Source organism: Elgaria multicarinata, chromosome 5, assembly GCF_023053635.1.
Source record: "Elgaria multicarinata webbii isolate HBS135686 ecotype San Diego chromosome 5, rElgMul1.1.pri, whole genome shotgun sequence".
Lineage (NCBI taxonomy): Eukaryota > Metazoa > Chordata > Lepidosauria > Squamata > Anguidae > Elgaria > Elgaria multicarinata.
This window is the reverse complement of record NC_086175.1, coordinates 127,648,589-127,664,851: the sequence shown is the minus strand read 5'-3', so window position 1 is coordinate 127,664,851 and position 16,263 is coordinate 127,648,589. Positions and strand designations below refer to the sequence as shown.

At 44.0% G+C, this 16,263-nt stretch overlaps 1 protein-coding gene across 8 annotated transcripts in view; it reads right to left on the bottom strand.

Annotated features, from left to right (window-relative positions):
* The window catches only part of DLG2 (discs large MAGUK scaffold protein 2), a 1,258,440-nt gene that overhangs the window by 230,648 nt on the left and 1,011,529 nt on the right, over window positions 1–16,263 (bottom strand). For all 8 annotated transcript variants that reach the window (XM_063127200.1, XM_063127202.1, XM_063127201.1 and 5 more), the window contains one exon: window positions 4,061–4,163. In XM_063127200.1, coding sequence (XP_062983270.1) covers window positions 4,061–4,163 — 103 coding nt within the window. The remainder of the gene's footprint in view (window positions 1–4,060; window positions 4,164–16,263) is intronic.

The window sequence follows — 16,263 nt, the reverse complement described above, 5'->3', positions numbered from 1 at the left end:
TATCTTTCTTTACAACATTGGCAGAAAAGATGCACATGGAGATGATGATAAAGAAGAGTGTATTATTGCTTTAGAAAGGCCTTCCTCAACTTTGTGCCTGCCAGATATTTTGGACTACAACTCCCAACAGCCCAAGCTAGCATGGTCAATGTTCAAGAATTCTGGGAATTGTAGTCCCAAAAAATCTGGAGAGTGTATAGAGAGCTTCACATGCATTAAGTTGTAGTCCTTACAACAGCCTCTCCCAACATGGTACCCTCTTGATGTGCCGGACTTCAATTCCTATCAGCCCCAGCCAGAGAGGCCAATGGTCAGGAGTATGATGGAGGGCACCAGGTTGGGGGAAGCTGCCCTCCAAAAACCCCATGGGGTCAATCAGTATTGTTATCCCCATGTTACCAATTTGGGAGTTGAAGTTGAGATGGAGAGTCTTCCCAAGACCATCTGGAGAGATGATAGGAGAGGCACGACACAAGCCAGAGACTTCCTCATTCACAGCTTGGTCTTTTGGCCACAATGTGTCAGTAGATCTTTGTCATGAACCAGACTCACAGCTCTCACTTAGAACCACATGGACCACAGCCCCCAAGCTCAACCTTATCAAGGAAGCAGCATCTCCAAACCTACTCACCACCACTGATGGCATGCCTAGGCAGAAGACAGGTCCCAGGTTAAGATCCATAAAGCCTTACACTGCTCGGGACCACAAAGCCTGATGGAATGTTTCTCCTGACTGAACATACCCAGACACTACGATCAACATCTGGGGTCCCCTCCATGTGCCTCCTCTTAAGGAGGCTTGGAGGGTGGCATCAAGAGAGAGGGCCTTCTCAGTGGTGACCCCCTGACTCCACTGAGCCCTGTCTGGCACCAACATTGTCATCCTTCCAGCCCAGGTTAACGTCCCTCTGAAAACATCATTTGCCTCCCATGCACCTCTGGGCCTTTGTAACTTTTTTTGTGCAAAAAAAAAAGCATCCCAGTAAGTCCGACTTCTTTTTAAAGACAGAAGTTGCCGCTATCTCCTGCAGTGTGCAGGAGAAGTAGTGGGATCAAAACAGTCCATTTAATGGGCTACATGCATGTTGTTTACTTTAAAAAGAGAAAGTAATGAGGGACAAACGCACGGGCGGAGAAACGATGGTAAGCAGACACGATTTCCCCCATGTGATGACACTCTAAGTCTGCCCTCTACTACCAGGCATTTAATGGCATTTAGTGGTATGTGATGGGGCATTTATGCCAGTCACCTAAACAGGTCTAGTATTTTTTGAAACTGTTTTCAGCTGTCTAAATTGTTAAATTGCATATATGTAAATTTTCATGCTGCATTTTATGCTGCATTTTCATATTGTATTTTATTATTTTATGAGTTGTTGTAAACCGCCTAGCGAGCTTCAGCTATTGGGCAGTATAGAAATGAAATAAATAATAATAAATAATAACCATGGAGTGGCATTGAGTCGCACACACCAACCCAGAGCATACCCCACTTAAGGATCTCCATCCTCCAGCAAGGAGGTGGAGCACATCACACGTTTGAACAGGTTCTCTCCTTCTTGCACATGTCTCTGACCGCTCTCACTTCCTTTTCCTATCTCTTGATCTTTAAGTGGATATGATCCCTGTATGGTACTCCTCCTCTCTGGCTTTCTGCTCTTTGCAGAATCACATGGGCTCATCCTTTCCAGGACTGGACAATCTTTCCCAAAATGTTGTACATTTACTAGAAATACAGAACAAATACTATGCTACAAATTTGCAATAATAATAGGTCTACTGAGCTTTTAATCCGTACCATTCTCTTGAGAGATGTTTGTTCTACTCGATGAAACAATACATCAATATCTACTTAGCCCATTAAACCAGTATTGCTGTTTAGCCATCGGCCGCTGCAACTTGCTTGTGAGCAATTGGCATGCATACAACAAATCATCTGGAGCATAAAACCATAAAAAGCAAAAGCCAATAGGACCAAATGAGGCCCACCATAAATATTTCATAGAATCATAGAATCATAGAATAGCAGAGTTGGAAGGGGCCTACAAGGCCATCGAGTCCAACCCCCTGCTCAATGCAGGAATCCACCTTAAAGCATCCCTGACAGATGGTTGTCCAGCTGCCTCTTGAAGGCCTCTAGTGTGGGAGAGCACACAACCTCCCTAGGTAACTGATTCCATTGTCATACTGCTCTAACAGTCTGGAAGTTTTTCCTGATGTCCAGCCGGAATCTGGCTTCCTGTAACTTGAGCCCGTTATTCCATGTCCTGCACTCTGGGAGGATCGAGAAGAGATCCTGGCCCTCCTCTGTGTGACAACCTTTTAAGTATTTGAAGAGTGCTATTCATGTCTCCCCTCAATCTTCTCTTCCCCAGGCTAAACATGCCCAGTTCTTTCAGTCTCTCTTCATAGGGCTTTGTTTCCAGACCCTTGATCATCCTGATTGCCATCCTCTGAACATGCTCCAGATTGTCTGCGTCCTTCTTGAATTGTGGAGCCCAGAACTGGAAACAGTACTCTAGATGAGGCCTAACCAGGGCCGAATAGAGAGGAACCAGTACCTCACGTGATTTGGAAGCTATACTTCTATTAATGCAGCCCAAAATAGCATTTGCCTTTCTTGCAGCCATATCACACTCTTGGCTCATATTCAGCTTGCAGTCTACAACAATTCCAAGATCCTTCACATTTGTAGTATTGCTGAGCCAAGTATCCCCCATCTTGTAACTGTGCATTTGGTTTCTATTTCCTAAATGTTTCTATTTGGTTTCTATTTCCTAAATATTTCCTAAATCCTAAATGTTTGACAAGACAAACAGAGTTTTGAGAAATTCGTCAATTTATAGAAAACAACCATTAATAATATATTTAATGCAACTTATGCAAAATTAATTCTACTCACTGATGATTTAAACCAGTAGTCATTAACTAGGTGTGAAGAACTGTGGCACACTGCACACATTAATGCGTTCTACTAAGTGGTAAATCGCTTCTGACATCATGTTGCAGTGTATGTATGTGTGAAAAATAGTAATGGCCATATCTTAATTGGTATCATCTCCCCCCCCCCAACACCCCCTCTCTGAAAACACAACAGGATTCACACAAACACGGACGGTAAGAGTTCCAACAACATTGGCAAAGATTGTATCTCCCAAATTATGTGAAATGATGGAAACGCAGAGTTTTGACGAGACAGTTTCAATCTACCAGATTCTTGGGGCGAAAGTTCCCAATCTTTTCTCCAGCCAACTTTTTTGTGAATTTTCAATCCATGAAGCAAATACAGATTCTTCTCAGCCCTCCTTTTCTCGGCCCCCAAATAATTTGGATTTGTGAGCGTTCATCTCAGTCATTGCAAAAATCTCTAGGAGCTCACTTGAACAGAAAGATAGAGATTTATACTGATGGATCTAGGACATGTTTGTCCTCAAGAGTGATCCATAAATCCTTAAATAATTCTCCAAAGAGGTTACCTGAACCCGTCTTGGAAATTTGATTTCGTGTTCTTTGCTGGTTTGGGATGTTTCAAGTGCTGAATCATTTGGTCTCACATCAATTAAATTTCCGTTTCTCAGCAACACAGTTTCAGATAGTGACGCCATCAGGGACGGGATTTTGGGGAGATGCTCAGGGCCCACTCAACAGAATGACAAGAGGGCCCCCAAACACAGCAGAGCCGGCTCGCCACATTTTGAAATAAATGAAGTCATGCATCTTACCATCTAAAGAGGCATCCATAGGTGGGGAGAAAAGCCAGTACATTCAGAATCTATTTCCTCTAGATTCTGGAGATCAATTTACCCTCCTTGCCTCATTGAGAGCAATGGCCCATTCATTTCTTCAGCATCCTGTAGCTTGTGTGATACCAACCTGCATCACAGCCGAATATTTCCAAACTAGACACTACCATGCCTTGAGAAATGTGTTAAGTAGCCAATTAAAACCCTTGAGGGTCCAAAGAACACCTCCCCCCACCATACAAAGGCTGCCCATTCTGTCTCTGTATGATTCACCGCTCACCAAGAGTGTTTCTGTTTCACTAACTTTGTCTGCCTACCTTCTGGCTGGTATTGTGCTATAATTGTTACAGTCTGGCCTGCTCCTTTGAGTGCCGCAGCGGCCTGTTCATGGGTAGCACCACGAAGATCTATCCCATTTACCTGCAAGGAGAAAGAAGAGAACAAAAGCAATATGAGCACACTTCGCTGTCCAAATTCCGGTGGGGGTGGGCGGGCTCTCATTTTAAGCACTTCTTTAGCTCAGTGTGATAGAGGACAGGTTTTGCATGCAGAAGGTCCCAGGTTTGATCCCCGGTTTCTCCAGGGAGGGCGAGGAAAGGAATCCTGCCCGAAACCCTGGGGAGACGCCGCTGCCAGTCAGTGTCAACAATACTGGGCTACATGGACCAACTGTCTGTCTCAGTATAAGACAGCTTCCTATGTTCCTCTGTTTATTTATTTTGTGGAACAAAAGTAAATAGGTAAATTAAAAAGCATGTAACCAATGAACAATTGTTAAAGTATTAGATTTTAGAGTTGCAAGGACATCAGGTGGCTACCGGGCAGAGGGCCTTCTCCATTGGGTTCTGAAGTGGTACAGTCCAGACACAGGAGTAACATCTCAGTAAGAACAAGGGCAGAGTCTGTTTAGCGACAATTAAAAAGTGCAGAATCTGACTTAGACCTCTGGCAAAATGCCTCTTCCTTTTTCTCCATCTTATTTACAGAAAGCAAAACTGGAGTTGGAGTGGGGGTCAAAGGTTGGATATTGGGGGTGGGGGAAATTGAGAAAACTGTTGGCATAGCTGGCCACAGATCTCAGCTTCTGTTTGCACAGGATTTGGGTGCAGAATTTCCCTGCGTTCATTTTTGTAAAGAGTATGAACAATCCTGATTATATTATGCAATCACTGCAGGCTTTTTTATACTGAGATGCTTCACTGCCTCTTCATTCTTCTGTAGTTATGCCTAGTTTGTTAGCCTTGGGAAGGTGTAACACGCACATGTATTCTCCATTTTTTGTTTTAGATCTTTACCTTCAGGGCATCGCTGTAGTTCTTACACATTTATTATAATATTACTCAACTGTCCTAACCAATTAGGCTCAAGAAGGTAGCAGCAGCAACAAAAAGATAGTGCAAAACTAAAAATATATACAAGGCATTTTCATAAAACACACAACGCTACAGTCATCTTTGACAATAAAATGACCATTTTTATTTCCAAGAAAGGTCTTCCAGGGCTTTCTTGGAAAACTCCCAGGCTTTGATTTTGGTGGATCTCCATGGGAAAGCAACTTCAACAATGGAAAGCAATTATGGAGGATGGCTCTCTGTATATCTCAACGTTGGGTCTCCAGATATTGTTTGACTACAAGCCCCGTTATCCAAGACCATTGGCCATGCTCGCTGGAGATGATGGGAATTATAACCCCAAACACCTGCTTCCATTTGGAATCTACAAAGGCTTCCAGAAGCTGTGAGACAGCAGCACAGAATGGATGAGACAGGTGTGACCCAAACAGCTTGGCCTGTGTGAGTGACGTAGTTGTCAGTTTTTGTATCAATCTGGGGATGATACCCACCACCACCTCTGTTGAGATAGTCATGGCTGCTCAATGAAACCCCCCAAAGGCAGGACACTTCTGAAAACCAGATGCTGGCAACAAGCAACAGAGGAAGGTCATGGATTTCATGCCCTGTTTGTGAGCTTCTTGGAGGCATCTGGTTAGCTGCTGTTGGAAACAGAAGGCTGAAATGAGATGGACCTTGGGCTGATCCAACAAGACAAGTCCTAGACCCGGTATTGCTCCCATCTGCTGAGTAGACAAGCATGGGGAAAAGTCTGGAAATGAAGCCATAGCTACGTGATCTGCTGGAACCAGATGCCCTGAATGAGAAGGCCTTCTAAGAAAGCCATAAACAACTTCTTAATGATATATCCCTTTTATTTTTTTAGGAACAGCTATGTTCAAGGCTGGATATGTGGAAAGCCGAAATCAGAAGCCAAAGGTGTGTGAACATCTGCACCTCTCAAAAAGTGCACCCCAGCTGTGGAATGAGCTCCCTAGAGAGGTTTGCCTGACACCACCATTATATGCTATTTGATGCCAGGCAAAGACCTTTTTATTTTCCCAGTATTTTAACAGCTTATCAGGTTAGTCTTTTAACTTTGCTGTTTTAAATCTGCATTTTAAATCTGTATAAATCTCTGCATTGCTGCTCGGTTTTATCCTGGTTGTGCTTTTATATTGTACTTTTATACTGTGGTTTGTTTTATACCTTGGATTGAATTGGTTTTATTTTTTTGTGAACCACCCAGAGAGCTTTGGCTATCGGGAGGTGTAGAAATGCAATGAATCAACCAATAAATGTCTTAAAAAAAGAAAAAATGAGACAAAAATTAACCTAAGTAAGGAGCATCAGAAGGGATAAGCAGTGCTTAATGGTCAAAATTATACTCCCAGATTCTTTTTTTTACCCCATTTACATGCAGAAACACACAAGAATAGGGAAGAAATGGGAACTGCAGCTTTTCCTCCGCAAGGGAAAAAGCTGTTCAGAGAACTGGAAAAACTGCCCACATATCCCATTGTCTCTATCTGCTACCTCCCCAGACTGATTTTTCTTTTTTTCCCCCAAAAGGCAAAATAAATAAATAAATAAATAAATAAATAAATAAATAAATAAAAAAGAGTCTGAGGAGAGAAACATGAAGCTCTCGATAATGCATAGCTGGATTCCGATTTACTGGGGCTGGGGGTGGGGGTGGGAAATCTCTGATAGACCTTTTTATGGATGGTCGGGTTGAATTACGAGACAAAGTGAGCATTATAGACATAGTTCCCAGGAAAATCAAAAGACATAGTCATTTGGGGCACAACAATGCCCATGGCCTCACCTGACAGGCACGCACAATGGAGTTCTCCAATCAAATGGAGTTCCCCAATCAAAAAATGCATTAAAAATGTGCATCTTAGAGGAAAGTGCATACAAAAATGCATATATCTGTAAAAAAAAAAATGTTAAAAAATGCATTGTATTAGAAACATTACTTGCAAAAAATAATAATAGTATATTGGGCAAAATCGCATAGAAATGCTAAGCCTTAAAGAAACTTATGGGATGTCATGAGCTGGGGCGGGCGGGGGGTGGGGTGACAGGGTGAGTGTCCCATAAGTCAGTTGTGAGTGGGTCTGTTCATTCCTTCTTGGACTAGATGACCCTTAAAGTTAATTCCAACTCAATGATTCTAAGTTATACCAGGGAGAAAAAGATGAGCTCCCTAAGGAGGTTCGCTTGGCACTTCCTGACTGTTAGAGCAGTACGACAATGGAATCAGTTACCTAGGGAGGTTGTGGGCTCTCCCACACTAGAGGCATTCAAGAGGCAGCTGGACAACCACCTGTCAGGGATGTTTTAGGGTGGATTCCTGCATTGAGCAGGGGGTTGGATTCAATGGCCTTGTAGGCCCCTTCCAACTCTGCTATTCTATGACTCTATGATACATTATATTCTTTTACGTAGATGCCAGGTGAAGACCTTTTTATTCTCCCAGTATTTTAATAGTCTAAAAATTAATTTCAACCTTGCTGTTTTAAATTTGTATTTAAAATTTGTATTTTTGCATTGCTGCTGTTTTTATCTTGGTTGTGCTTTTATATTGTATTTTATATTATGGTTTTATACTGTTGTTTGTTTTGAATTGTCTTAATTTTGTAAACTGCCCAGAGAGCTTCGGCTATTGGGCGGTATAGAAATGCAATAAATAAATAAATAAATAAACAAACAAGAAGAGTGAATCCATTATATGGATGACTGAGGAATTCAGTATGCATCTGAATTCTTACACACACACACACACACACACACACACACACACACACACACACACTTCTGCCTGGGGCTGGTTGCACAGACAGCCAGTATTCAGTATATCATTAGCTCATACTGATTGGTGCAGATTTCCATAACAGATTTGATTTTCGTCTTTCTGGCACATTAACTATTCCACCCCAAATGTGATAGCACAAACTGCAAATCCCAAGGAGCAGGGTGGCAGGGGATTGTGGGGGAGGGGTTGTGAAAACACATCAGTAGATCAGATGTAGTGTAATTCTGCTTGGCACCTTTTTTTTTTTTAAAGCAAATGTTCTGTTAATTCAGAATGTCTTAACTGGACAAGTAGGGATGATGATGATGATGAGGAGGAGGAGGAGTATTTGAAGATAGCACTCTTCAAATACTTAAAAGGTTGTCACACAGAGGAGGGCCAGGATCTCTTCTCAATCCTCCCAGAGTGCAGGACACGGAATAATGGGCTCAAGTTAAAGGAAGCTAGATTCCAGATGGACATCAGGAAAAACTTCCTGACTGTTAGAGCAGTACAACAATGGAATCAGTTACCTAGGGAGGTTGTGGGCTCTCCCACACTAGAGGCATTCGAGAGGCAGCTGGACAACCATCTGTCAGGGATGCTTTAGGGTGGATTCCTGCATTGAGCAGGGGGTTGGACTCGATGGCCTTGTAGGCCCCTTCCAACTCTGCTATTCTATGATTCTAAGATTTATTACATTTATATACTGCCCCATCACCAAAGCTCTCTGGGCAGTTTACAAAGATTAAAAAGTGAACCTTAAAAACAAATATACAAAATGTAAAAGCATAAAAAGCATAAAAACAGTCAATATCCATTTGAAGTGAACTACAGTTGAAGTGAATCCGAGGAGTAGAAATATGCTTTTTGGCTGTCACTAGGAAAACTTAGCCCTCTCAAAGGTTACTTGGGATAATAATTTTGCAGTTTCAAGCCAAGATGCAAACAGAAATCTACCCTTCAGAAGTCACAGTTTACTGAATTCACAGAGGAGGTCTCCCATCAAAAAATGCATTCAAAAATGTGCATCATAGAGGAAAGTGTATACAAAAATGCATATATCTGTAAAATAATGTTAACAAATGCATTGCATTAGAAACATTACTTTTTTTTAAAAAAAAATAGTATATTGGGCAAAATTGCATAAAAACGCTAAGCCTCAAAGAAACTTATGGGATGCTATGAACTGGAGCGGGGTGGGGGTGCGTGACAGGGTGAGTGTCCCATAAGTCAGGTGTGGGTGAGTCTGTTCATTGGACTAGATGACCCTTAAGTTTCCTTCCAACGCAATGATTCTAAGTTATACCAGGTAGAAAAAGAAAGGAAAAGTGAATTCGTTATATGGATGACTGAGGAATTCCGTACGCATCTGAATTCTTACACAAAATCACATCTAAATTTCACTATTCCCAGAATTTTACACTTTTAAGAATTTTGAGATATAGTTCTTGGAACTTTAAACATATCAAAACACACAATGAAATACACATTTAGAGAGCAAATACCCACTTAAATACATATTTAAAGAGATTTAAAAATGATTAGAGATTAATATGAAAATGGAATGGAACAGAATTATAGATCTCTCTCTCTCTCTCTCTCGGCATGTCTACACCATGCCTTATCCCAGTGATTGCCCCGGGGTCATCCCTCTGCAGCCACATAGTGCACAGGGGATCCTGGGGGCAAGGAGAGAAGATCCCTCCATTTCCCCAGGGTAACTGGGACGGCTTTTAGCCTGATTTTTCCCATGTTCTAGGGATTGTCCCGGGACTGCGGGAGGTGTGGGCGGCCGTCCCGGTTTCGTCCCGGCTCCTCGCAAGTAAACGCGAGGAGCCAGGAACTGGGCATGGAGCCCTTTAGGCGCTCCGTGCCCATCGAGAGTGGGGTGCGGGGAACGGGATTGCTTTGTGTGTTTTTTACCTTTTACTTTTCACTGGAGCATGAGTGTGCTCCAGCTCTTCACGTTTGTAAAAAAAAAAAGGCTCCTGCAATGGGCGTGATGCCTGGGACGTCACGCGCCCCATGTGGACTGAGGGTGAGGATCTTGCAATTTGCATATTGTGAGATCCTCCCCCTCTCCTCCTTTGGTGTAGATGCCCCCCCCTCTCTCACACACACATAAACAGGTGAAAGTGACACAGACTGGAAATTGACAGATTTGCCCATCTCTACTGTCTTAGATTTGCGAACCACTTCAAGAGTTCTTTTCAAGAGAGAGATCATAGAATCATAGAATAGCAGAGTTGGAAGGGGCCTACAAGGCCATCAAGTCAAACCCCCTGCTCAATGCAGGAATCCACCGTAAAGCATCCCTATAGAGATGAGGTAGGAGTCGATGGAGAGGTTGTACATGGGAAAAATCTAAAAGGATTTTACATCTTGAACGACTACTGTTTTAGGAGAAGTTAAAAACCCAGTCTTTAAAACACACATTTCTTCCTTCCTTTTCCTTTTCAAAAATAAAGCCTTAACATTTGGCCAGGCAGAGCAAGCGCTGCTAGAATCAGACAGCAGAGGAGGAAGGGGAGGGGGGAAGTGTGTGTCTGCGTGGGGTAGGCAGGGCTGAGAGGAAGCCGGCAATCGAGCACACGTGGGAGGCAAAGTGGGAGGCAGAGCTGTGTAGGCGGGAAAGAGCCCAAGCAAAAGAAGGAGCGGGCAGAGCAGTGCGAAAAGAACAGAGGGACAAAAGGCAAGAACAGCACGGATTGATTATTGCAAAGGTCAGGGATGAAATCACGACACTCCGACAATGGAGAGGGCAGGCCAGGAGCAAATGTGTAGGGGTGGGCAGAGGCGTATATGGCTGACAAGCAAGGAAGTGCTTGGCGGCAGCAAATCAGAGAACTGCACAGACTTTATCTAGCAGGCCTTCTACGTGGAGGCCGGACCTGGTGAGCAGGAGTCTGGAAAGGAGAGGTGGATTTGAGAGAGGGCTGTGTGTGCAGCTTTCATTGCCTGGTGCAGGACTATGAAACTGGCTGAAAGCAGGGGTGTAGAACTGCAAGCATAGGCGCCACATCTGGGTTTCCTGGGGTCTCAATCTGGCTGTGGAGATACCCACCTTTCTGTCCCTTAGGTATGTCTGGAGTTTGTATGTCTAGCGAGTGCGGAATGTTTGACTGAGTGGTAGGGTGACCATATGAAAAGGAGGACAGGGCTCCTGTATCTTTAACAGTTGCATAGAAAAGCGAATTTCAGCAGGTATCATTTGTATATATAGAGAACTTGGGGAAATTCCCACTTCATCACAGCAGTTAAAGCTGCAGGAGCTATACTAGAGTGACCAGATTTAAAAGAGGGCGGGGCACCTGCACCTTTAACTGTTGTGATGAAGAGGGAATTTCACCAGGTGCTCCAGATATACAAATGACACCTGCTGAAATTTCCTTTTCAATACAACTGTTAAAGATACAGGAGCCCTGTCCTCCTTTTCATATGGTCACCCTACTGAGTGGGCGTGGCTAGTGATGCGGGGAGAGAGGGGGAGGGAGGAGTATAAATAGGTTGGCTGAGGGGATTGTGAGCTTAGTTTGAGGTTTAGTTTCAGTCTGAGAGTTTTAGTCTGGTTTGTGCTTCGTGAGAGTGTTTGGTTTGAAGAGTGAGAAGGGTTAGAATTTTAAGGGACTTGGGATTATTGTTTTAAATATAAAAATATGCAGGTTTGATCTAAAATTGAAATTTGTTGTTTATTCGTTCAGTCGCTTCCGACTCTTTGTGACTTCATGGACCAGCCCATGCCAGAGCTTTCTGTCGGCTGTCGCCACCCCCAGTTCTCCCAAGGTTGAGTCCGTCACCTCCAGAATATCATCCCTCCATCTTGCCCTTGGTCGGCCCCTCTTCCTTTTGCCTTCCACTTTCCCTGGCATCAGCCTCTTCTCCAGGGTATCCTGTCTTCTCATTATGTGGCCAAAGTACTTCAGTTTTGCCTTTAATACCATTCCCTCAAGTGAGCAGTCTGGCTTTATTTCCTGGAGTATGGACTGGTTTGATCTTCTTGCAGTCCAAGGCACTCTCAGAATTTCCCTCCAACACCACAGTTCAAAAGCATCTATCTTCCTTCGCTCAGCTTTCCTTATGGTCCAGCTCTCGCAGCCATAGGTTACTACGGGGAATACCATTGCTTTAACTATGCGGACCTTTGTTGTCAGTGTGGTGTCTCTGCTCTTAACTATTTTATCAAGATTTGTCATTGCTCTCCTCCCACGAAGTAAACGTCTTCTGATTTCCTGGCTGCAGTCAGCGTATTTAATTTCAATTAACTTTACTTTGTGTTCTGTTACCACAAAGCACATGTCAGCTCGGATTTATTACCTGCTATATTACACAGTGTAAAAGCATCTACCGATACACCTGCAGTTCAGTACCTCAACAATAGAACCTATTTATCAAAACCCTTTACCTTCGTCCCTCACATATAGGGGAGAGGTGGTATTGTTTTCCCTCAGGCTTTTCAAGAGGTGGCGCTTGGCTTGAGAAGGGTGTGCTAGGCCAGGCCTCCTGTGTGAGGTTGGTGCCATTGCACTGGCCCTCTGGGATTCTCCAGAAGGCCCCACCCTCTTCATCTGTCTCCACCCCCTTTCCGCCAACCAAGAGTTCTTTTCAAGTAAGCTAGAATAGGTTGCTGTTTCAGGTGTTTTTGGCTCCACCCCTTTGTCATGCCCTGCATGGACATGGAGTCAGGGGATGAGGAATTGGAGGAACCTGGACCCAGTACCCAGGGGCCCAGCCCAGGGAACGTGGAGTCTGGGCCAGCAGAGATTCCTGCAGAGCCAGAAGGGGAAAAGCCGGGCACAAGTGTGCCAGCAGGGACCTCTGCCAATCCAGAGAGCCAGAGGTCCCTGCTTTTCCCCTTCTGGCTCTGCAGGAATCTCTGCTGGCCCAGACTCCACGTTCCCTGGGCTGGGCCCCTGGGTACTGGGTCCAGGTTCCTCCAATTCCTCATCCCCTGACTCCATGTCCACGCAGGGCGTGACACCCTTTTGCCTTCAGTCCTGCCTACCACTGGAATGGGCCCCCGAGAGTGGTTCTTCACCCCAGCTGAATGTATTTACAGAAAGCCACTGAGCCATTCAGGCTCGATGCACCCAACAGGGCCTACTGCTGCTGCCACCTGTCCTGTATCTTCAGTTGTGGGCTTACCTGGCAATGATAGTGGGCAGCCATTTTAATTTCCCCACAATGCCTTTAGTCATGTTAGGTTGAGGCTTCAGGGGGAGTCTAGGACATTAAAGTAAGTTTAATTTCCTAGACTCCCTCCCCACCAATTTGGGCAAAGCTGCATCTTATTCCCGAGGAACCCAATGCAGTGTGCTATGTCCCATTCCAGGACTTCCAGTGGCTCCCCTGCCAAGCTCTCTGATCCCTGCCCCCTTCAAAATTATTCTAAAATAAAAACCTTGGAAGCCAGTGATGGTTTGGAAGCAAACGGGGGAGGAGGAGTTGAGCCATTAAAATCTGAGCTGAAAGAAGAATTGAGAGGGTCGTAAAGTGTCCCGAATCTTTCAGACGTGCGTTATTTCATTTCATTATACCACCCACAAAGTGCTCTGGGAGCGTCACAAAAATGATAAAAACAAAAAGCAGAATACCAAAACCGTTTTAACATGTGAAATTCTAAAACAATTTAAAAGAGATATATATCTCCCACCCACTTACAATAACATGCCAGGATCTGATAAAACAGTTCTGACTTTGATGGAGTTCTGAATTTGAGCCTAGGGATTATAAACATCTGCGACATATCTACTGAGAGCAAAGGGGGCATAGCTCAGTTGGTAGAGCACCTGCTTTGCATGAAGAAGATCCTGAGTTCAATTCCCAGCATCTCTAGATAGGGCAAGGAAAGACTTCTGCCTGAAGCCCGGAAGAGCCACTGCCAGCCTGTGTTGACAATACTGGGCTAGATGGATCTATGGTTTGAATCAGTATAAGGCAGCTTCTTATAAGAACATAAGAAGAGCCCTGCTGGATCAAACCAAGGGTCCAACTAGTCCAGCACTCTGTTCACACAGTGGCCAACTGGCTGATGACCAGGGACACACAAGCAGGACATGCTGCAACAGCACCTTCCTGCCCATGTTCCCCAGCAACTGGTGCACACAGGTGTACTGCCTCGGATACTGGAGACAGCACACAACCATCAGGGCTAGTAGCCATTGATAGCCTTCTCCTCCAGGAATTTATCCACCCACCCCCCTTTTAAAGCCATCCAAATTGGTGGCCAACACTACATCTTGTGGTAGTGAGTTCCATAATTTAACTATGCACTGTGTGAAGTACTTTCTCTTATTTGTCCTGGATCTCCCACCAATCAGCTTCATGTACATATGTTCATTTGAGAGGAAGGGGAGCAGGTTGGGAAGTTTGAATGTACAGGTTTTTTGCGGGGGGGGGGGGGGATAGGGAATTTAATGTGATATTATGTGGTTTTCCTCTGAATAAGTTTGCAATCTTAAAACTGCTTTCATGGTCATTGATACATTTATTTATTTGTTATTGCATTTATATCCTTCCTTTTTCCCCTCCAAGGAACCCAAGGCGGCATACATAATCCTCCTCCTCTCCATTTCATCCTCACAACAACAACCCTGTGAGGTGGGTTGGGCTGAGGGTCTGTGACTGGCCTAAATTCACCCAGTGGGTTTCCATGGCCAAGTGGAGACTAGAACCCAGATCTCCCGACTCCCAGGCCAACACTTTAGCCACTGCACCAAATATTTGTATCTTTGGTATAAGGAATCCTATGAAATCCTTATTCAACAAAACCACCGCCTACCCCAGGATGTTTCCTTTCCCCTTCACTTCAATTTTTAAACTCCTATGTGATTCACCAAAACAGCCTGCTTCATTTTGAAATGGTATGGCATGATGGGGTTTTCAATGCCAGAAGATAACAGAAAAGCCGTGCATGTATCTTCAATCAGAGCAGCTTCTCTTACTGAATGGAAAATGTTGTACATAGTTCTGATTTTTCCTTTCAAACAAAAATCTTTGTTTTTCTTTTAATAGCGAAACTAATACTAATCCTGTGCTGCCACCTTGTGGAATTTCATGTAAATATTTAACTGAGCTGTTGAGTGAACCAAGGTTGTATTCATAGAATTATAGAATACTAGAGTTGGAAGGGGCCTATAAGGCCATTGAGTCCAACCCCTGCTTAATGCAGGAATCCACCTTCAAGCATCCCTGACAGATGGCTGTCCAGCTGCCTCTTCAAGGCCTCTAGTGTGGGAGAGCCCACCACCTCCCTAGGTAACTGGTTCCATTGTCATACTGCTCTAACAGTCAGGAAGTTTTTCCTGATGTCCAGCTGGAATCTGGCTTCCTACAACTTGAGCCCATTATTCCATGTCCTGCACTCTGGGTTGATTAAGAAGAGATCCTGGCCCTCCTCTGTGTGACAACCTTTTAAGTATTTGAAGAGTGCTATTTGTGTTGTAGCTTCCATAACGATGTATGGGTTTCGTTTTCCCTAGGGATGTATGGATCCGTTCCTCCTGTGTTTCAGAGACTGACAGGCATCTTTTGTTTCATCATCCACTCATTGGCAGAATTGCTTTTTTTTTTTTGTACCAGATTCTTGTTCCACTTGCAGCATAAGTGTGCATTTGCACTAATGCACAGCTGCAATAATATGCTAATGCACACTAGTGCTAATCCCCATCCCAAAGTAAAAGAAAACTGGTCTGAAAAGCCTCAAAATCTGCCTGACTTGGAAAAAGCTGGTCTGCTGTGGAATCCACAGGTCGGATTCATAGAAGCCATTTAGATTAAAGGGAAATCACGTTGGCTTAACGTGGCTTTGCTTCCTGCTTCTCTTCCGCATTTGAAACCAGCTGAATTACACTAGAGGAGAGCAGCGACTACATAGAGTGTAATTTGAAACTCAGCGCCTATAGATGAATGGGACAGCGCCCTCTAGGGGATGTTTTGTAGCGCAACTTTGACTGCACATGGCAGGAAATCCTGAGACATTTCAGAAGAATTAGGTTTTCCAAGGTTTCTTTTTTAGTGGAATAACTGGCGAAAGGAGCAGGAGATGTGCAGGAGGCTCACAACGTTGTCAAAATGACCCACAAACTTGTGTGCTATAAATCGCTTGTTTAAAGAAGGCCATGGAAATCTGAACTCTTTTGAATTCATTTTGGATTTCTCTGATGTCTCTAAGCTTCCTGTACTTGTGCTAGTGTTTGCTATAAAGGTGTGATCCACAACCAGAGACCAGAAAAGCAAAGGCAGGTGGCTTATACTGGGAAAAAGTATAAGTCCCAGTACTGTGAAAAAGGCGGGACACAAATAAATAAAATCATCATTATCATCATCATCATCATCATCATCATCATCATCATCATCTCCATGCAATCAGAGGTCTGTGTTCAATTGC